At 43.6% G+C, this 23362-nt stretch overlaps 1 protein-coding gene across 1 annotated transcript in view; it reads right to left on the bottom strand.

Annotated features, from left to right (window-relative positions):
* Positions 1–23362, bottom strand: part of LOC140361268 (unconventional myosin-VIIa-like) — a 247547-nt gene that overhangs the window by 162772 nt on the left and 61413 nt on the right. Inside the window, exons 2-5 of the mRNA XM_072447021.1 lie at positions 16649–16762; positions 13733–13885; positions 11683–11867; positions 10561–10682 (exon numbers count right to left, since the gene is read on the bottom strand). Of these exons, the coding sequence (XP_072303122.1) occupies positions 10561–10682; positions 11683–11867; positions 13733–13885; positions 16649–16762 (574 nt within the window). The remainder of the gene's footprint in view (positions 1–10560; positions 10683–11682; positions 11868–13732; positions 13886–16648; positions 16763–23362) is intronic.

Below are 23362 nucleotides of genomic sequence, written 5' to 3'. Positions count from 1 at the left end.
GCATCGTTGAGCGTGTATGAAATCCTCTCAAAATGCCCTAAAAAGCCACGCTACTTTTTAAATAATCCTGGGGAATTAATTATAAGATGTTGTAGGATATGCAGATGTCCTCCCCCTGTTGCCATGGTGACAGGAATGCAAGCTAAAGGTGTTATCAGCTGTGTGTGGAGTTTTACGGCCCTCAAAAGAAAGAGGACGTGATAGCGACAACAGACTATGAACTTTGAAAAAAACTTTTCATCAAATGACTCCTTTTGGATTACAGAGAGAAACGATCTCTCCAAGACAAAAGCTAAAACGCTGAAAGACTTAGCGGTTTTAGTGGTTTTTAACAGACAATCATCAGATTGCAAAAATGTGTCCACCAGATGACTTTACATGTACATATTGTGTTATCGTGTTTTACATGTCATTTTAACTGTTTCATAACTTGTTTTGTGGACAATTTTACCTTTTTGTGTAACTCTTGTGGCTAAGGCCAGATCTCGTGTCCCCTTATCAGCTCTGACCCCAGCGTGCATGCTGATTGGCTGAAGCCACGGCGCCAAAACCGGAGGAAAAGAGCAGGGAGTTACAGCAGTACCATCCGAGCTCCAGAGCGAGTTCCATCAGAGTTTCTTTCAAAGCTCGACCCTCCATCCAGGGTCCCACCAGCAAGGTCCATGAGGCCTTGGGAACAGGCCTCGGGCCTAGTTAGCGTGAGCAATGCTACGCTACGGGACAAAGACTTTTTCAAGAGAAGCTAATGTTCCCTCCCGGAACTAAGAAACCTTTGACCTTTTTTAAAAACGTGATTGATACTGCATCCAGCAAATCAAGCAAGGACCTTTTGCAGCTTTTCAAGTCCACAGCCTTTTACCAGCCACATCTGTGGAGCAGCACGACGGCCTTTTTATTTGGAACGCCTCAGAGCCAAAGAGAACGCCTCAGAGCCAAGGAGAACGCAGATCGCAGATCGCAGAACCTGATCCAGTCCTTCTTTGGCCAGACAACGTCAGAGTCGAGCTCCAGAGCAGCCCTGCCCTGGCCAGCGTGTGGACTGAGCTGCAGCGTGACCTCTGAGTGAAGCCTGGAGGCGACACGAACGACACGCAGGCTCCTGGACTCTGCGCAGGCCCGTCTCCTCAGGACGCACAGGCCCGTCTCTTCAGGACGCACAGGCCCGTCTCCTCAGGACGCACAGGCCCGTCTCTTCAGGACGCACAGGCCCGTCTCCTCAGGACGCACAAGCCCGTCTCCTCAGGACGCACAGGCCCGTCTCCTCAGGACGCACAGGCCCGTCTCCTCAGGACGCACAGGCCCGTCTCCTCAGGACGCACAGGCCCGTCTCCTCAGGACACACAGGCGAGTCTCCTCTCATAGTCCTATCGACTCATTTGCATATTCCTAATTCATCTTTATCTGTTTAATTATTTGGTCATTAAATCTTCAGACTTCCTATAAATGATCTGTTCTTCTGTATCTACCTCTGTATCTTCCTGCGTTGCACCAATGAAATGTGGGACAATAAAGGAATATCTTATCTTATCTTCATAACCCACACTTGGTAAAGTGTTCCTTCATTTCCAGAAAAGGGGTCAATGTCACGGTTACATTCTCAAACCTTTAGATCAACGAGCAAATTAATTTCTAATTAATTAATTAATTTAGATATCTGATTATAGAGTTGTTAAAATTGCCGATTATCCGGCTGGTGCCCCATTCTACTCTTAAAATATGATATAACTTACCCACACTTATACAGTGTGTCATGTTTGAATTCTTGAACAATTCTTTAATCAATATTAACCTTGAATGCCCCGCCCCCTTCACAAGTGGGTGGACATTCATAACCTTACAGTACTTGTACTAGTATGTTACCCTACAATGTTCAGCTAATGAACCTGCGCTCCAGGATGGCTGTTTAGTCTCTCCTATGTACCGCTCTTTACAATTCTCCAAAGCAATGAAGAAAATTGTAAAGAGCGGTACATATGAGAGACTAAACAGCCATCCTGGAGCGCAGGTTCATTAGCTGAACATCTTATAATTAAGTCATGCAAATTCAGGACCCCAGAGCGCCGTGCCTTTTCATCTTAAAGCCACTAACCACTCTATCGAAGACAGAAAAGATGGTTTGAAAGAGGAGTTAAAAAGGCAATCTTTGTTAAAAAAGAAAAAGCGTCCTTAAATAGAAAGGGTGGTTTATAATGGAATTTTGAATCCCTGGAGAGGTAGACGCCCAGGGCATACGGATGATAATCAGTTACTCAGGGAGGAGTGTGAGTAAGCCAGAATACAATAGGAGGCTGATAGCCCATTAAAGGACTGATAGGAAACAAAGAGGCTAGTTTGATATTACACAAAGAGGGTTTGTTTCTGGTGAAACAAAAAAACACCTTTTATCAGGAGGTCCCGCCCGGTGGGCAGGGCCCACTCAGGGTAGAATAAAAATCTGAGTTCCCGGTCTTGATTTGCAGATTGAGAATGACCCTCGGATGAGTGTCTAAACTTTTCGTTTTTCCTATAAAACAGAGTCCAGATGACTACAACTGAATATTGCAACATGCCACTAAACAGTGGGACGACCAGGGACCAGAGTGGTCCCACTGTTATTGCCATGGCTAGGCAGTGGCTGAGACTCTTTATATTCCACAAACAAACAGCTATGTGGGCTCTCACTTGTAACCATGGGGAGGTCACAGCTATTGAAAGTTCACCAGGAATGTTCATTTATTTTTAGTTAGTCGCATTAAATTAGAATTAGAAGCAAGCAATAATCAACGTCTTTAAAAAAAATGGGACGGCTTAAGATCATAACAGAAACTGTCAATGGACAGATGGCAAAGTAATCTTTATGTAGGAAACGTCTCTGTTCAAAGGTGAACACAATAAACTGGGAACATTTGTGTAAATGAGCACAAATCTACATCTTATTCTTATCCACTCACACCCAATATAGCAAGATCAAGAGTTATGTCAATACTTATCAACTCTTCCCTGCACAAGCCGACTACACCATCAAAAGCCCCACCACCCATCCCCCCTCGCCTCTCACCTGGTCCCAAACTCTCCTCGGCTACAAAAGCCCCACCACCCATCCCCCCTCGCCTTTCACCTGGTATCTCCCATAAATAGGATACACTGGGTCTCAGCGTTGCCGGGACTTATTGTCATATTAAAAATCAAACCAACCCGGGGCCCTATGTAAAAAGAGCCCCCCCTAGTGCTATTCCTGTAGTCACATCATCACACAGATGGTTGTCTTTGGGGTGTTTTCATCATTTGAGTATGTCTCCTTTAAAATGAAACGGTCTCCATCCATTCTCTTCATTGTTTTATACAAGCCTCTCCAGCACTGCCAAAGTTTTATTGATGATTTTACTGAGATGTTTCAGTCAGACTTTGATGGTTTGGTCATTGCAGGTGGCTTTAATGTGCATGTGGATAATTTTAGTGACAGAAACGCTAAAGAGCTTGATGCTGTCCTTGAAACCTTCAGTCTTACTCAGCATGTGAGAGGCCCCACCCGCAGCAGAGTGGCCCCACCCACAGCAGAGAGGCCCCACCCACAGCAGAGTGGCCCCACCCACAGCAGAGTGGCCCCACCCACAGCAGAGTGGCCCCACCCACAGCAGAGGGCTCACTCTAGATCTCATAATTACAAAGGGGGTAAATATTTCAAATGTCAATGTGGTCGATGCTGCTCTGTCTGATCATTTCTGTGTCTTCTTTGACATGTTTGTTTTTCCCAAACCACCAGCTGGTCCTGCAGCTGTTCAGAGGCTGGTCCTGCAGTTGTTCAGAGGAGACACATAAGTGATGGCACAGGTGCACTGTTTATGGAAATGATAAACTTTGAAAATGTCTCATGTTCTAATGTAAATGATTTGTTGAACTCTGTTACATCTAGTGTTTTGAATGTTCTGGACACCATCGCCCCTATAAAGGCTAAAATGGTTAAAAATAAGCAGAAGGCACCGTGGAGAAATGATGATTCGGTCAGGGCACAGAAAAGGGAGTGCCGCAGGGCCGAACGGAAATGGCACAAGTCAAAACTCCAAGTTCAAAAAGAGATTTACAAAGAGAAGCTGAACATGTACAACCTCATTTTATGTAGAACTAGGGAAAGATATTTTTTGGAAGCTGTAGTAACTGGCGTGTCCTGTTTGCCACAGTAACAGATGAACAAACCCTCCAGCTCAGCTGTCGTTAGAATTAATTTCAACATCCAAGTGTAATGAGTTTGCATTATTCTTTAATGACAAAGTTCAGGGCATTAAAAATGCTATAAATTCCCCAGATATTTCCTCCAACTCCTCCAGGGAGATCCTGAGGCATTCATAGGCCAGCCGTGAGGCATAGTCCTTCCAGCATGTCCTGGGTCTTCCCCGGTACCTCTTCCCAGTGGGACATGCCCTAAACACCTCCCCAGCGGGGAGCCCAGGAGGCTGAGAAGAGATGCCAGAGCAGCGGCTCTACTTCCAGCTCCTCCTGTGTGACTGAGCTCCTCACCCGATCTCTAAGGGAGCGCCCAGCCACCCTGAGGAGGAAACTCATTTCGACCGCTTGTATCAGAGATCTTACCCAAAGCTTATGATCATAGGTGAGGGTAAGAGCGTGGATTGACCGGTAAATCTACGGGTCAATCTACGTTCTTACTAACTAAAAAAGACTCAGGTTCAGATTGGGGAGGCCGTTCTCCAGGTGTCTCTGGGCGTTGAAGTTCCCCAGTAGAACAACGGAGTCCCCGGTCGGTGCACTGTCCAGTACCCCTCCCAGTGACTCCAAGAAGGCCGGTTACTCTACACTGCTGTTTGGCCCATTGTAATAAAATGTAAATATATAATTATATTTGTGTGATAATATGATTATATTTGTGTGATAATGATTATATTTGTGTGATATATATTAAAAAGTATTATCTGCATGCATTAGTTTAAAGAAAGTGGGAAACTGTGAGAGGACGCTAGAAACCACAAAGATTAGAAGAATAGTTTTTGTGAGAGGGAGGACAAAGTATTTATCAGCACTTATCTTCAATGAAGGGAGTACGGCCAGGTGCAAATATAATTGTCAGTTAGCCAATGAGAAGTTGTGAACCGGCTATTATATAATGCTTATGTAAAATGTTAATAAAAGGCATGCAAGAGAGAAAGACGTTGAGACTTAGTAGGATTTGACACACTGCACACTGCAGAGTGTGCTGGCCGGCCTATTTCTCCCTTGCAAGCCAAAAACAAAGTTCTGACTTCTGTTTAATTTTATTGTTCTCTGACTGCGAAGGAATAGCATTGATTTATGTGAATTTCTTGACACCCATAAGCTGAAACAACAGTGAGAGACCTGTCCCCAACCCGTAAGGCGCAACCCTCTCATTCACCAGGGTTAACTCCAACACAAGGTGGCTGGGCCCTCTCAAGGAGATGAGTTCCAGATCCGTAACTGTGCATGGATGAGAGGCCGACTATATCTAGTCAGTACTGCTCAACCTCCCGGACAAGCTCAGTCTCGTTCCATGTCCTCAGAGTCAGTTTCAGAATCAGGCCCCTGCCGTCGACTGCCACCAGACAATCGCCATCATACACCCACCCCCGGGGATGGGGCCCTGGTAACGCTAATCTGGGCGATGTAACAGGCCTTTATCCCCTGACTTACAAAGCCATTAATGACATGGTCCCATCCTACCTCAATGGTGCTATAGAACCATTTCAGCCAAACAGAGCTCTTCACTCTCAAAATGCTGGCCTTCTGGTGGTCCCAAGAGTCTCTAAAAGCACAGTAGGAGGTAGAGCCTTCTGGTGGTCCCAAGAGTCTCTAAAAGCACACTAGGAGGTAGAGCCTTCTGGTGGTGCCAAGAGTCTCTAAAAGCACAGTAGGAGGTAGAGCCTTCTGGTGGTGCCAAGAGTCTCTAAAAGCACAGTAGGAGGTAGAGCCTTCTGGTGGTCCCAAGAGTCTCTAAAAGCACAGTAGGAGGTAGAGCCTTCTGGTGGTGCCAAGAGTCTCTAAAAGCACAGTAGGAGGTAGAGCCTTCTGGTGGTCCCAAGAGTCTCTAAAAGCACAGTACGAGGTAGAGCTCCTGTGTTATGGAATCAGCTCTGTCCATGTTAAAGAGGCTGAGACAGTCTCTTCATTTAAGACCAGGCTTAAAACGTTCCTCTTTGAAGCTTATTGTCAGGCCAGTTGGGAACAGAAATATAAAGCTACAACTTCCCTCCTACGCTGCCCTAGGTCAACTATGCTGGGGGAAGAATGGCAACTTTAGCACTATTCTTTGCTTCTTTCTACTTTCCGTATCACCAATATTTAATATTTTAGTTCATCTGTAATCTGCTCATTGCTGTTCACATCTGTTTCTTCTTCTCCAACTCCCCTTTGGGAGTAGTACTGTTTCAGACACTGCCAATGCTAACCTGTAGCTCCAGATGCTCCTCAACTGCCAGGAGGAATGCTGTCTACTCTAGATGAACGGCTCTTAATCTGCCTGGATGAACTGCCTCTCCCCCTGAGTGGTTCAGGCTCCACAGTCTGTCTACAAACTATCACCTCAGCTTGCCTGTCCGTGGGAGTAGGAACTCTCCTTCTCTGTAGTTCTCTCCAATATTTCTACATTCTCCCAAAGAGTTTTGTTGTTTTTCCGTGTTCGCAGTGATTTGCACAAAAATGCCCTTTGGTAGCATGTCAATACACGATACATAAAGTTAACACACAAAAACGCTTGTGCAGTTGCCTTCAATGTGTCTATAGTTTAACAGAAGAACATTTCATTACTCATCACTAACATTTTTAGTCACTCACTGCATGTGTTCCGAATGTAGTGATGTGATCTGCATAACCTTTATTAGTCGGTGTAATCCCTCATTCGTCCAGGCGTGTTCCATAGTAGAAAAAGCTTCAGTTGTGGTCATCTGGACTCAGTTAGAAAAAATAGACGTTTCGACTCTCATCCAAGAGTCATTGTCAATAAAAGAATTTAGGTCGAGAACTCCGATATTAATACTGTTCTGTGGTAAGACCCACCCATTGGGAGGAGCCTTCCTGAAGTAGAAAGAGTTGTTTGTTTCAACAGAAACTCCCCCTTTGTATCTACCGAGCTAGCCTATTCAGAATCTTAATGGGCTATTAGAATCCTCTTTGTCTTTGTGAGACCCTGGCTCACCCACCCTGAGTACCTGATTAGCATCTACATGTCCTGGTCCTGGTCCTCTACCTTTCATGGGGTTCAGAATACCATTATAGATACCAGGAAGATTGAATCTTAGCCCTCCATTCCTGTTTAAAGAAGGTCTTTCTTTTTTAAACAAAAATAGCTTCCTTAACTCCTCTTTCAAACCATCTTTTCTCCTGCTTCAAATCTTCACCTCACCGTCTTCAAACGAGTGATTAGAGGCTTCAAGATGGAGATGCACGGCACTCTGAGGTCCTGAACTAGTATTTCTTCTGTGCTGATAAAGCCTCTTGTGTAGAGGCTGTTTTGTCTCACCTATGTACTGTTCTTTACAGCTTTCTTCACTGCATTGGGTCGAGTAAACTACATTGCTCTGTTTTTGAGTCGGCAACTTGTCCTTAGGGTGACCCAGTTTTTGTCTTAAAGTGTTTCCTGGTTTAAAATAAACAGGGACTTTCCGACAGGCCAGAGACATAAGGGATAGAAACACCCTTCCTTCTCTGTTCAGTTTCCCTTTTGTCCTGCTTCTTGGTTCTCTTCACTCTGTTGAGGGCCCAAGCGGGGTAACCACAGGCTGAGAGGGCATTTCGGACATGTTTTTCCTCTTTCTTCTTGCCCTCTGAGCTGGTGGGCACACCTTTAGCTCTGTGTTGTAAGGTTCTGATCACACCCAGCTTGTGCTGTAGTGGGTGGTTGGAACCAAAGAGCAGATACTGGTCTGTGTGTGTAGGTTTCATATATACTTCTATTTGGAGTTTCCCGTCCTCTCCTCTGATCGTGGAACAATCAAGAAAGGCCAAGCGATTCTCCTTAGCGTCTTCTCTTGTAAACCTAATATGTGGGTCCACAGCATTGATGTGATCAGAGAAGGTTTCCAGCTCTTGTTTCTTGATTGTTACAAAAGTATCATCGACATAGCGGAGCCACAGTTTTGGAGCTATGCCTGAGAATGAGGACAGTGCCTTCTTCTCAAAGTGCTCCATGTACAGGTTGGCCACTATGGGAGAGACGGGCGAGCCCATGGCACAGCCATGAATCTGTCTGTAAAATTGTCCCCGGAATTGAAAGTAAGTGGTGTTCAGACAGATGTCCAACAGTTTACATATGTGTTCAGGTGTCAGTTTGGTCCTTTCCTGTAGGGTGGTGTCTTCCTGCAGTCTGATCCTCACTGCTGCTACTGCATCAGAGGTCGGGATGCAGGTGAACAGGGACACAACATCATATGAAACCATGAGGTCATCTGGGTCCAGTTGGAGCTGTTTCACTTTATCCACAAAGTTGTGCGTGTTTTCCACATGATGTTCCGAATTCCCCACAAGCGGAGCCAATATAGTTGTTAAATGCTTGGCCACATTGTAAGTGATGGAATCTGTGCTGCACACTATGGGTCTGAGTGGAACCTCCTTTTTGTGTATTTTTGGAAGGCCATAAATGCAAGGCATGGCTTCACCAGGATACAGTCTGTAATACAGAGGCCGGTCTATCGCTTCCTCTTTTTCCAGCCTTTGTAAACAGTCTATCACTTTCTTCTTGTAGCCACTGGTCGGATCTCTTTTCAAGCATTCGTATGTGGTCGTGTCCTCGAGGAGGGTGTGGACTTTGGCTTCGTAATCAGCTGTGTTGAGAATCCCTTGTCTGCTGGGAGGATGTTGATGCTATGATCTTTTTCTAGTGCTGAAAGTGCTTTTCTCTCTTCAGCTGTGATATTTGAAGGCGGTGGTTTGGCACTCTTCAGGGTCGCTGTGACACGTAACCTCAGGTCTGCAGCCTCCGATTCATTTTGTTGTTTCTAATTGCTGTTTCAGTGGCTGTGATGTAGTCCTCTGTAGGGATGTGTTTAGAGGTGACAGAAAAGTTGAGCCCTTTAGAGAGCACCTCCTTTTCTGCCTGTGTCAGGACACGATCTGATTGGTTCTTAATCCAATTGTTTTTGCTGGTCGCTAATTTGTCTGTCTCAGTCCTAATGTCTAGCTCGACCTCACCTGCATTCTTTTTGTTCAAAAGAATGTTGAACTTCTTGATTTGCCGTTCCTTGCTCTTCTTGTGCTGTGCTTCTTGTGCTGTCTGTGTAAAATCCAGCACTCTTTTGAAAGCTTCTTCAGGGAGTATGCTGGTTAATTTCTCCTGTAAAGTTCCTGTTCAGGACCACAGAGCGCCGTGCATCTCCATCTTGAAGCCTCTAATCACTCGTTTGAAGACGGTGAGGTGAAGGTTTTTAGCAGGAGAAAAGATGGTTTGAAAGAGGAGTCAAGGAAGCTATTTTTGTTAAAAAAGAAAGACCTTCTTTAAACAGAAATGGAGGGCTTAGGTTTCATCTTCCTGTTATTTATAATGGTACTGAACCCCTGGAAAGGTAAAGGACATGTAGATGCTAATCAGGTACTCATGGTGGTTGAGCCAGGGTCTCACAAAGACAAAGAGGATTCTAATAGCCCATTAAAGGTCTGAAGAGGCTCTGTAGATACAAGGGGGGAGTTTCTGTTGAAACAAACAACTCTTTCTACTTCAGGAAGGCTCCTCCCAATGGGCGGGTCTTACCACAGAACAGTATTAATATCGGAGTTCTCGACCTAAATTCTTTTATTGACAATGACTCTTGGATGAGAGTCGAAACGTCTATTTTTTCTAACTGAGTCCAGATGACTACAACTGAAGCTTTTTCTACTATAACCTTTATTAGTAAGGACACTGAATTACTTGGTCAAATTCACAATAATTAAGTCTAGATATAAACTAATAGCTCGCATTGTACAAATACTTGCACACTTTCCACATAGTAATCATAAAATATGTTATATATATATGACATATGATATATATATCAGTATTCTAAAAGGGAGTGTCTGCAGAGCCGCTGCGCGCGGCCAAAACTGCCATGTTATTTTTGTGCCGGCCGCGCGCCGCGGCTCCTGAAACTGCGCCGCTATTTGACCGCGTTTTAGTGCCGTTTTAGACCACGCCGGGTTAAGGTTAGGGTTAGGGTTAAGGTTAAGGTTAAGGTTAAGGTTAAGGTTAAGGTTAGGGTTAGGGTTAGGGTTAAGGTTAAGGTTAAGGTTAGAGTTAGGGTTAAGGTTAGGGTTAGGGTTAGGGTTAGGGTTAGGGTTAGGGTTAAGGTTAGGGTTAGGGTTAGGGTTAGGGTTAAGGTTAAGGTTAGAGTTAGGGTTAGGGTTAAGGTTAAGGTTAGGGTTAAGGTTAGGGTTAGGGTTAGGGTTAAGGTTAGGCTTAGGGTTAAGGTTAAGGTTAAGGTTAGAGTTAGGGTTAAGGTTAGGGTTAGGCTTAGGGTTAGGGTTAGCCATGAGGCCATAACGGGCTATAAGGGAAATGCAGCGGTCCCTGAAACTCTCCAGCCACGGCCATTTTGAAATACATATAGAAGAATATTAAGCTGTACATGTGTGGTGCTTGGCACTGACCCTCCAGGATGGGCGTGGCCTCCAGGACCTGCTGCTCAATCCAGGAGTGCTGTCCACTGATGGCCGCCAGAAATTGCAGGATCAGCTTAGTGCTCTCGGTTTTCCCCGCTCCAGACTCACCGCTGTCACATAAACCCACACAAGGCACGTAAAGGCAGCTACGTTTAGAATAGCAATGTGACAAAAAATATAGATCAAAATGTTTTTCAAGGTAAAGTATGTGAAGTTCTCATTTCATAACCTATACATAGATATTATATTAAAACATTTGAATGTGTTGTACATGTAATATGTTCAAATCAAGTTGGACAAGTTGTTTTTTTGGTTCCCGACAATTTTCCATTCAGAAAGCAGAATCAGCCTCACATGAGTCAGTTTCACAGCTGAAATCCAGTGTGTTTAAACCTCTGCGACCTCTGCGACCTCTGCGACCTCTCTCTGATTGGAATGGTCACTACCTAAGGCCAATTCATCAATCATGAATCAGGCCTGTAAGATACACTTGAATGTATCTTTATCTGCAGGTTAAGGCTCAGCACCGCCATGTTTCATCTTGTAGCTAATAACAAATGGGTGTAATCCTCATCTGTGCAGGAGGGAAACAGTGTAGAAAACACTTCATTTGTGGTAATCTAGATGTTTTGACTCTCATCCAAGAGTCATTCTCAATCTGTGGATCTTGTCTGAGAATTTTGATACTTAAGTAAGCCCTGCCCACTGGGCGGAGCCTCCTGATAATAACCTGTCCTGTTTGTGTTTACACAGGATAAACAAAGAAGATTCAGGTGAAACTCTCCTGAATCTTCTTTGTTCATCCTATCAGCTTTGGAATTGGCCATAGAAATCCTATTGTTACCTGGCTGCAACTCCCTTAACACTGAGTACCTGATCAGCATCAGAATGGCCAGAGCTGATGGCTTCAAAATGCTGCTGTACACTACCGTAAGATTGAACCTTAAACCTCCATTTCTGTTTAAAGAGGGATTCTCTTTTTTAATCAAAATGGCCTCCAGCAGTAAATGTTGATTAGGGTTTCAGGTGATTTTGAGCCTTAAGGGTTTAGATTGTCAACTGTCTCTGCTAGGTATAAAAATACATAGATACATTCACAATGGCACTGACCTGATGATGCAGCACTGGTCTTTGTTGGTTCGCTGCATGTTGAAGTAACAATTGTCTGCGATGGCAAAAATGTGCGGGGGCAGCTCTCCGATCTTCTTGTTGGTGAATAGGCGGATCTGCTCTGCCGTGTAGATGGGCAGTACCAGGTATGGGTTCACTGCCACCAGGATGGAGCCCGTATATGTCTGTGGAACAACCATCCAAAGGGGAATAACGGGAAATAACATTTGTGGTCATTATTTAACATCAGTCAAATGTTTAATCCAGTTTTGCTATTCTAATTATCGTAGTTCAATCATAAATGCATTTATTCCTGTTTATTTTGTACCGAAAAGCTTACAGTAAATCTTTTTTTTTAAATCTATATAAAAAGTTATATTTTGTATAAATGGGCTCTTCGCTCAGCACTTCCGGTTGACTTGAATGTCAGTAAATCCCCTTTGGCTGCACAAACATAATCAGTATTTAAATGTTACACCGAGGACAATGAGTCACAGGTTGGTCCAACATACTATGTCATTACTTCACAGCACACAACCACCACTTTGCACTGGTGGCTATGCTGGCAAATGTATGTTTTTTACTATATATTTTTTCACAATCAGATTAAGTAGGGTTAGGTTTAGGAACATGTTATTTGATTTGGTTTAGTGCTTCAGGACTGGTTTGCTAACCAGGTCTTAGCAGAACTGCATTGTGAAAAACAATTATACATTTGTGTGTCAATGCTAATGCTAACCTAAATTATAACCTAATCATATTCATTCATTTTCTACTGCTTGTTCCCATTAGGGTTGCGGATGACTGGAGCTTATCCCAGTGACTTTGGGCCTTAGGGGGGTACACCCTGGACAGGCCCAGCTCGTCGCAGTGTCAACACAGAGAACCATTCACTCTCTCTCGAGGCAATATACAGTTGCCAATTTATCTAACACTTGCATGTCTTTGGCTGGAAGCCGGAGCACCCGGAGAGAACCCACAGTAAAGAGAAGGACATGCAGACTCTATACTCTAACCCTAATATCAATTATAATGAATAAAAACACAATTAACGATATGTTGATTGTTTTGTCTACAAATTAATTGAGACAGTGGTGCTATTTTTATTCTGATTATTTGATTTATTTTAAGTTAGCATTAGCATTGAGACACAAACACCTACATTATAGACGTAGTTACATTGTATTGTACATAGATCTTAAAGGTAGTAGACTTTTACTGTCTTAAAATGTGAAAAAACAAATTCATTCTTATCATCCTAATTATTCACGTTGATGAGATTATCACTGCTATTCACAACTCTTTGAGCCCGAGTTTTGCCAACACAACAACTAGCATACAAGTGGCGCACTCTCTCCTTTGCAGAGAATAAAACGCTATAATTAGATACTATGTGGTATTGTTAATGTTTAAACTTTGGCTGCATGGGGAACATTTCTAAAATCCAGGGGCTGAGTTAAACACACTACACAGGCCAACCTTAAACCAGTTCCATCAAGGTCTTCGAGGAGGAAAGATCCATGACCGGGAGGAAGATAAAAACACAAGTGTCCCGGTGTTTAAACTAAGCTAAGCGAAGGGACGAAGACATTCCAGGATTCCTGAAGCGAACCTTACTCTCTCCCCGCAATGAAGCTGTGCCCATCAGAGTGATGTGCACTTGACTGAAACACACTCAAGCAAAGGACAGATTCTGCATCCAGGACAGAATCTTTTGGTGATGTGCTTTTTTGTTTTTGCACCAAACATACCTTGTTTATTGTTTTAAACCTTGACCTAAATATGGGATAGAAATTAGCATAGATAATCAAGTAATCCCTTTGGGACAAAACACACTAGCTGCTACAGTTTGTTGCCTGTAAACACGCAAAACCACAGCCACACAGCAATGTGAGGACAACCACACCAGCAGCTCCAGCGTTGTTTGCGAAGCTTCCACTTGTAACACGTCTACAGTGAAACGTATACTGAATAAGCGTGTATTTAGTGTTTGGGAAGACTGGTCAAAGCATAGTGTTAAAACTGTACAGGAGTGGCTTCAGGTGCTTACATAGATGACCCTTTCATTGTATCGGATGAGCAGATTGCGGAGAATCCCAGCCTCGTTCAGGTCGCCCAGCCGGATCATGTCCTCCACCCCATGGATGGAGGTGGGGTGCATGGGCTTGATGTTGGTGGCATTCTGAGGGTTTATCCAGTGCTCCTGTGAGAGAGGGACACACGGAAAGTTTGTGTGTCACTATGGTGGGCAAGTAAAATATTTAATATTAAAAGCAATAATAGTAATCTCAGTAATAGTAACACTGTTCGCCCTGAACACGTGTATACTGTAATACCCATGTGCAATACTGTCATACCCATGTGTATACTGTCATACCCATGTGCAATACTGTCATACCTATGTGCAATACTGTCATACCCATGTGCAATACTGTCAAACCCATGTGCAATACTGTCATACCCATGTGCAATACTGTCATACCCATGTGCAACACTGTCATACCCATGTGTATACTGTCATACCCATGTGCAATACTGTCATACCCATGTGTATACTGTCATACCCATGTGCAATACTGTCATACTCATGTGCAATACTGACATACCCATATGCAATACTGTCATACCCATATGCAACACTGTCATACCCATGTGCAATACTGTCATACTCATGTGCAATACTGTCATACCCATGTGCAATACTGTCATACCCATGTGTATACTGTCATACCCATGTGCAATACTGTCATACCTATGTGCAATACTGTCATACCCATGTGCAATACTGTCAAACCCATGTGCAATACTGTCATACCCATGTGCAATACTGTCATACCCATGTGCAACACTGTCATACCCATGTGTATACTGTCATACCCATGTGCAATACTGTCATACCCATGTGTATACTGTCATACCCATGTGCAATACTGTCATACTCATGTGCAATACTGACATACCCATATGCAATACTGTCATACCCATATGCAACACTGTCATACCCATGTGCAATACTGTCATACTCATGTGCAATACTGTCATACCCATGTGCAATACTGTCATACCCATATGCAACACTGTCATACCCATGTGCAATACTGTCATACACATGTGCAATACTGTCATACTCATGTGCAATACTGACATACCCATATGCAATACTGTCATACTCATGTGCAATACTGACATACCCATATGCAATACTGTCATACCCATGTGCAATACTGTCATACCCATGTGCAATACTGTCATACACATGTGCAATACTGTCATACTCATGTGCAATACTGACATACCCATATGCAATACTGTCATACTCATGTGCAATACTGACATACCCATATGCAATACTGTCATACCCATGTGCAATACTGTCATACCCATGTGCAATACTGTCATACCCATGTGCAATACTGTCATACCCATATGCAACACTGTCATACCCATGTGCAATACTGTCATACCCATGTGCAATACTGTCATACCCATGTGCAATACTGTCATACCCATATGCAACACTGTCATACCCATGTGCAATACTGTCATACCCATGTGCAATACTGTCATACCCATATGCAACACTGTCATACCCATGTGCAATACTGTCATACACATGTGCAATACTGTCATACCCATGTGCAATACTGTCATATCCATGTGCAATACTGTCATACTCATGTGCAATACTGACATACCCATATGCAATACTGTCATACTCATGTGCAATACTGACATACCCATATGCAATACTGTCATACTCATGTGCAATACTGACATACCCATATGCAATACGGTCATACCCATGTGACATACTCTCATAATGTCAATCATCTTGGTGCAATATTCTCCGTCCATATAACTGCTGTAAATAAGAGTGTTACTTTTGTTACTATTATTATTATTTTAAGATGTTTTTTATAAGATGTTTTTATAAGTTATCTGTTCTTTTACTTCTGTACCTACTTGTGTTGCAACACTGGAATTTCACCACTGTTTGGACAAATAAAGACTTATCTTATTAGTATAGGAATCAGTGACTGGAATCTAATCTAATTGTTCTGAAATGTATCTCAATAATACAGCAGGTCCATCCACGCTCTCTTACCTCAGCCCGTTCATGCTCCGCTCTCTAACATGTACTTTTACAACTGCAGATTATTGTTATTATTATTATGAGGTAGTCCTTATGGTAAATCATGATCATATTTTTTCATCAGTCAAGTTGTAGTTTGTGAAGACAATTTGACAAATACAAGTTTAAAATGACAGGAAGTCGTGCAGAGTTCTAAAACAGAACACCTATGTTACTGGCCGAACCTGAAACGTGTCGTCTAATGTGTCATATCGACTTTAAATATATGTGCAACAAACTCAGTCACGCCCACAATAAACGCAATCTTTTTTCAGACATTATATGATGTCTGAATCACTTTGGACATGTTTATTCCATACAACACCTTTAGTGAGCGATGTTTAAAGAAGAAGAGATAGAAACATGATGAGGACATACAGAGAGACTTTAGTCTGATAAATAATACAAATACAACTGTAAATCCACAATGTCTGGGAAGAACTTTTCTTCTCCAGGTCGGCAGCTCTACGTTAACTAATACAACCAGAAGAAGTATTACGTGGAATGGCGGCACCCAGACGGGCTTCAATAATAAGATGAATAGAAAATATCGGTTTTCTATTCACCTAATATCGGTTATCAGCCCAAGCTTTTCCCATGAAATCGGTATCGGTACGGGCCTAAAATGTCCATATCTGTGCAGTTATAGTGCCAGCATCAGTAATAGAACCTGTACCAGTAATACCAGCAATAGCAATATTTATAGGAACACCAACAGTAATGACAACGGCACCATACCAGTCATAGTAACAGCAACAGTGATAGTAACATCAATATTATGAGTGAAAATTGCAATATGGAGTGGTGCTTGGGAGCTGGATGCAGGGTACAGACCTGTCCCTCGTCGTCCAGCACTTGAATCTGTCTGGAGTCACACACTTTGACCACAGCTCCCACTGGCACGTCAAACTCCCGTCCAGTCTGCAGGTCCAGCCACACATAGTCCCCCTGCAAAACAGAACACACACACAATTTTGATTCAGTCTGTTTGGAGCATATAGTTCAAAACATATTCAATTTAAGGGAAAAATAAGAAGGAAAAGTCAAGTAATCATTTGTTAATGTTGCATATGTGGAATTTAACATTTGCAGTGATTGATAGTACACTTCTATTCACACGTACAGACGTGAGCACAGAGGTGAGCGAGGTGTCCTTTCATTGTGGACAGCCAAAGGCACACTGCGAGGTGGATTATCTCGTCAAAGGAGAACTGCTCCCTAGTACACATCCAGATAAGTCTTTTTCCTTAACAAAGGTTCATTAATGGCATTGAACCTCCCAAGTGTGTTTTTTCATCTTTCCCCCAAGTCTACAGTAATGTAGACAGGAGCATTTATCTGTCTTTATAAAGAGAAAATAAATAATATATTCTGGAGTAGGTTGTATGTGGATTATTGACGTGCACTGGGGTTCATCTCCCTCAATCAGGCCTACGTTTTTTACAGAATTTCTTATTTATCACTCCTCCCGTGCTTGCTGAATTTGATGGATCTAATTTAGGTTTAACACAAAGATTCAAGTCGCCACCACAGATTTGGGTTCACTCAGCGTGGTTTGCAATCAAGCCCATAATTTTAGTGGTTAGAGTTAAAGAGCAATCAAGATTGTTCCACTATCAAAGGAGAGGACAGGAAGGATAGAAGTATAGAGGAAAAACACATCAGGAATAACCTCTAAGCCTGTGGTTACCCTGCTTGGGCTCCTAACAAAGTGAAGAGCACCAAAAAGCAGAACAAAAGGGACAAAAGAACCAAGAAGAAATGTCGTCTCTATACCTTATGTCTTTGGACTGTCGGAAAAACTGCAAATCATTTTCAACATGAAAATCCTGTTTATTTTAAACCAAGCAACCATTTACCTGGTTCACCCTAAGGACCAGATGCAACACAAAACAAGAGTAATGTAGTTTATTATATCTAATGCAGTGAAGAAAGTTGTGGTATGTAGGTGAGACTAAACAGCCTCTGCACAGAAGATACACAAATTCAGGAGCACAGAGCGCCTTCATCTTAAAGCCACAAACCACTCCTTCCATGACAGTAAAGGGAAGATTCTAAGCAGGGGAAAGAGATAGTTTGAAAGAAGAGTTAAGGAGGCCATTTTTGTTGAAAAAGAAAATCCCTCTTTAAACAGAAATGGAAGTATAAGGTTCAACCTACAGGTCGTGTAAAATAGTGTGTTGAAGCCACGGGGCGGGAGTGGCCCCGGCCATTCTGATGCTAATCAGGTCCTCAAGGATGAGGGAGCAACAGTCAGTTAACAATAGGATTTTGATATCCCAGCACAGGGCTGTGAGGATATGAAGAAGAGCAGTCTCAAGTGAAACTGTAAACAGCCATCATCAGGAGGCTCCGCCCGGTGGGCGGGGCCGACTCAGAGTAAATATCTGAGTTCCCAGACTCAATTGAGAATGACTCTTGGATGAGAGTAGAAATGTCTTGTTTTTCTAAAACCGTGTCCAGATGACTAGAACTGAATCTTTTTCTACAATGGAACACTCCTGGACGAATAAGTGATTCATTCAAAAGTTACTTTAAAAGCTATTTGGTTTGAGATCAATATTGCAGCTCCCTCCTGTGTTTGCTTTTCAATCATTTGATTGGGTTCAACATGTCTGGGGGGGAAGTACCAGGATCTTCTCCCAGCTTGCTCCTGGTACCAACTCTCAAAGAACTGCATTCTCTACCTACTCAAACCACCTCACACCTGCATCTTCTGTCTTATTGTTTTTCTGTTCAGTTTCTTACAAATCTAATCTCACACATTTAGCACTCAGGGGAGTGCACGTAACTAGAATTGATCAAAACTATAAGGTATTCATGTGTGCAAATACAATCTTCATTTTGGAGACATAAAATGTCCACATTGTGTGGACAAATAAAGGCTTATCTTATCTTATCTTAAACTTCACTGTGACAGTCTTAATAACTTAAATAAGTGAAAGGAATTATTCTATAGGAAAATTATAAAGTAAGAGAGTTTTTCTGTTCTGCATCCTCATAGTCACAATAATACTTCTAAGATGTAACAAAGTCAGATGCCACGTGTCACGCAAAAACCATAATGATCTTAAAATCAACATAAATATCTTATTATGCGATTACAACATGAACGCACATGCCCCACATTGGTGGATCCATCTCTTGCTGCTGTTCAGTCCTGTGTATTTTGTATTTTTCTTAGGAGCACTTCTCCCTCTGCTGGTGTTTAGAGCATGTGTTTTTTTACATTCAGAAAATCATCAGAAGAGTTTCAGGATGTGAGACGCCATGCCTCCGATTCCTCTGCTTCAATTCTTCAGACATGGCAAAATGTTGCTTGTTGTTGATATATTTTGTACTGGAGGTCTCCTTATTGCCTTTGTACTGGAGGTCTCCTTTGACCTTTGTACTGGAGGTCTCCTTATTGCCTTTGTACTGGAGGTCTCCTTTGACCTTTGTACTGGAGGTCTCCTTATTGCCTTTGTACTGGAGGTCTCCTTTGACCTTTGTACTGGAGGTCTCCTTTGACCTTTGTACTGGAGGTCTCCTTTGACCTTTGTACTGGAGGTCTCCTTTGACCTTTGTACTGGAGGTCTCCTTTGACCTTTGTACTGGAGGTCTCCTTATTGCCTTTGTACTGGAGGTCTCCTTTGACCTTTGTACTGGAGGTCTCCTTTGACCTTTGTACTGGAGGTCTCCTTTGACCTTTGTACTGGAGGTCTTCTTATTGCCTTTGTACTGGAGGTCTCCTTATTGCCTTTGTACTGGAGGTCTCCTTTGACCTTTGTACTGGAGGTCTCCTTTGACCTTTGTACTGGAGGTCTCCTTTGACCTTTGTACTGGAGGTCTCCTTTGACCTTTGTACTGGAGGTCTCCTTTGACCTTTGTACTGGAGGTCTCCTTATTGCCTTTGTACTGGAGGTCTCCTTTGACCTTTGTACTGGAGGTCTCCTTTGACCTTTGTACTGGAGGTCTTCTTATTGCCTTTGTACTGGAGGTCTCCTTTGACTTTTGTACTGGAGGTCTCCTTTGACCTTTGTACTGGAGGTCTCCTTTGACCTTTGTACTGGAGGTCTCCTTATTGCCTTTGTACTGGAGGTCTCCTTTGACCTTTGTACTGGAGGTCTCCTTATTGCCTTTGTACTGGAGGTCTCCTTTGACCTTTGTACTGGAGGTCTCCTTTGACCTTTGTACTGGAGGTCTCCTTATTGCCTTTGTACTGGAGGTCTCCTTTGACCTTTGTACTGGAGGTCTCCTTTGACCTTTGTACTGGAGGTCTCCTTTGACCTTTGTACTTGAGGTCTCCTTTGACCTTTGTACTGGAGGTCTCCTTATTGCCTTTGTACTGGAGGTCTCCTTTGACCTTTGTACTGGAGGTCTCCTTTGACCTTTGTACTGGAGGTCTCCTTTGACCTTTGTACTGGAGGTCTTCTTATTGCCTTTGTACTGGAGGTCTCCTTATTGCCTTTGTACTGGAGGTCTCCTTTGACCTTTGTACTGGAGGTCTCCTTTGACCTTTGTACTGGAGGTCTCCTTTGACCTTTGTACTGGAGGTCTCCTTTGACCTTTGTACTGGAGGTCTCCTTTGACCTTTGTACTGGAGGTCTCCTTATTGCCTTTGTACTGGAGGTCTCCTTTGTCCTTTGTACTGGAGGTCTCCTTTGACCTTTGTACTGGAGGTCTCCTTTGACCTTTGTACTGGAGGTCTCCTTTGACCTTTGTACTGGAGGTCTCCTTATTGCCTTTGTACTGGAGGTCTCCTTTGACCTTTGTACTGGAGGTCTCCTTTGACCTTTGTACTGGAGGTCTTCTTATTGCCTTTGTACTGGAGGTCTCCTTTGACCTTTGTACTGGAGGTCTCCTTTGACCTTTGTACTGGAGGTCTCCTTTGACCATTGTACTGGAGGTCTCCTTTGACCTTTGTACTGGAGGTCTCCTTTGACCTTTGTACTGGAGGTCTCCTTATTGCCTTTGTACTGGAGGTCTCCTTTGACCTTTGTACTGGAGGTCTCCTTTGACCTTTGTACTGGAGGTCTCCTTTGACCTTTGTACTGGAGGTCTTCTTATTGCCTTTGTACTGGAGGTCTCCTTATTGCCTTTGTACTGGAGGTCTCCTTTGACCTTTGTACTGGAGGTCTCCTTTGACCTTTGTACTGGAGGTCTCCTTTGACCTTTGTACTGGAGGTCTCCTTTGACCTTTGTACTGGAGGTCTCCTTATTGCCTTTGTACTGGAGGTCTCCTTTGACCTTTGTACTGGAGGTCTCCTTTGACCTTTGTACTGGAGGTCTTCTTATTGCCTTTGTACTGGAGGTCTCCTTTGACTTTTGTACTGGAGGTCTCCTTTGACCTTTGTACTGGAGGTCTCCTTTGACCTTTGTACTGGAGGTCTCCTTATTGCCTTTGTACTGGAGGTCTCCTTTGACCTTTGTACTGGAGGTCTCCTTTGACCTTTGTACTGGAGGTCTCCTTTGACCTTTGTACTGGAGGTCTCCTTTGACCTTTGTACTGGAGGTCTCCTTATTGCCTTTGTACTGGAGGTCTCCTTATTGCCTTTGTACTGGAGGTCTCCTTTGACCTTTGTACTGGAGGTCTCCTTTGACCTTTGTACTGGAGGTCTCCTTATTGCCTTTGTACTGGAGGTCTCCTTTGACCTTTGTACTGGAGGTCTCCTTTGACCTTTGTACTGGAGGTCTCCTTATTGCCTTTGTACTGGAGGTCTCCTTTGACCTTTGTACTGGAGGTCTCCTTTGACCTTTGTACTGGAGGTCTCCTTTGACCTTTGTACTGGAGGTCTCCTTATTGCCTTTGTACTGGAGGTCTCCTTTGACCTTTGTACTGGAGGTCTCCTTTGACCTTTGTACTGGAGGTCTCCTTTGACCTTTGTACTTGAGGTCTCCTTTGACCTTTGTACTGGAGGTCTCCTTTGACCTTTGTACTGGAGGTCTCCTTTGACCTTTGTACTGGAGGTCTCCTTTGACCTTTGTACTGGAGGTCTCCTTATTGCCTTTGTACTGGAGGTCTCCTTTGACCTTTGTACTGGAGGTCTCCTTTGACCTTTGTACTGGAGGTCTTCTTATTGCCTTTGTACTGGAGGTCTCCTTTGACCTTTGTACTGGAGGTCTCCTTTGACCTTTGTACTGGAGGTCTCCTTATTGCCTTTGTACTGGAGGTCTCCTTTGACCTTTGTACTGGAGGTCTCCTTTGACCTTTGTACTGGAGGTCTCCTTTGACCTTTGTACTGGAGGTCTCCTTTGACCTTTGTACTGGAGGTCTCCTTATTGCCTTTGTACTGGAGGTCTCCTTTGACCTTTGTACTGGAGGTCTCCTTTGACCTTTGTACTGGAGGTCTCCTTATTGCCTTTGTACTGGAGGTCTCCTTTGACCTTTGTACTGGAGGTCTCCTTTGACCTTTGTACTGGAGGTCTCCTTATTGCCTTTGTACTGGAGGTCTCCTTTGACCTTTGTACTGGAGGTCTCCTTTGACCTTTGTACTGGAGGTCTCCTTTGACCTTTGTACTGGAGGTCTCCTTTGACCTTTGTACTGGAGGTCTCCTTTGACCTTTGTACTGGAGGTCTCCTTATTGCCTTTGTACTGGAGGTCTCCTTTGACCTTTGTACTGGAGGTCTCCTTTGACCTTTGTACTGGAGGTCTTCTTATTGCCTTTGTACTGGAGGTCTCCTTTGACTTTTGTACTGGAGGTCTCCTTTGACCTTTGTACTGGAGGTCTCCTTTGACCTTTGTACTGGAGGTCTCCTTATTGCCTTTGTACTGGAGGTCTCCTTTGACCTTTGTACTGGAGGTCTCCTTTGACCTTTGTACTGGAGGTCTCCTTTGACCTTTGTACTGGAGGTCTCCTTTGACCTTTGTACTGGAGGTCTCCTTATTGCCTTTGTACTGGAGGTCTCCTTTGACCTTTGTACTGGAGGTCTCCTTTGACCTTTGTACTGGAGGTCTCCTTATTGCCTTTGTACTGGAGGTCTCCTTTGACCTTTGTACTGGAGGTCTCCTTTGACCTTTGTACTGGAGGTCTCCTTATTGCCTTTGTACTGGAGGTCTCCTTTGACCTTTGTACTGGAGGTCTCCTTTGACCTTTGTACTGGAGGTCTCCTTTGACCTTTGTACTGGAGGTCTCCTTTGACCTTTGTACTGGAGGTCTCCTTATTGCCTTTGTACTGGAGGTCTCCTTTGACCTTTGTACTGGAGGTCTCCTTTGACCTTTGTACTGGAGGTCTCCTTTGACCTTTGTACTTGAGGTCTCCTTTGACCTTTGTACTGGAGGTCTCCTTATTGCCTTTGTACTGGAGGTCTCCTTTGACCTTTGTACTGGAGGTCTCCTTTGACCTTTGTACTGGAGGTCTCCTTTGACCTTTGTACTGGAGGTCTTCTTATTGCCTTTGTACTGGAGGTCTCCTTATTGCCTTTGTACTGGAGGTCTCCTTTGACCTTTGTACTGGAGGTCTCCTTTGACCTTTGTACTGGAGGTCTCCTTTGACCTTTGTACTGGAGGTCTCCTTTGACCTTTGTACTGGAGGTCTCCTTTGACCTTTGTACTGGAGGTCTCCTT

Source organism: Eucyclogobius newberryi, unplaced genomic scaffold (genome assembly GCF_026437365.1).
Source record: "Eucyclogobius newberryi isolate DKJ021-1_F unplaced genomic scaffold, fEucNew1.0.hap1 SCAF_15, whole genome shotgun sequence".
Taxonomy (NCBI): Eukaryota; Metazoa; Chordata; class Actinopteri; order Gobiiformes; family Gobiidae; genus Eucyclogobius; species Eucyclogobius newberryi.
The sequence above is the reverse complement of the archived record's forward strand: the minus strand, read 5'-3'. Positions and strand labels throughout refer to the sequence as shown.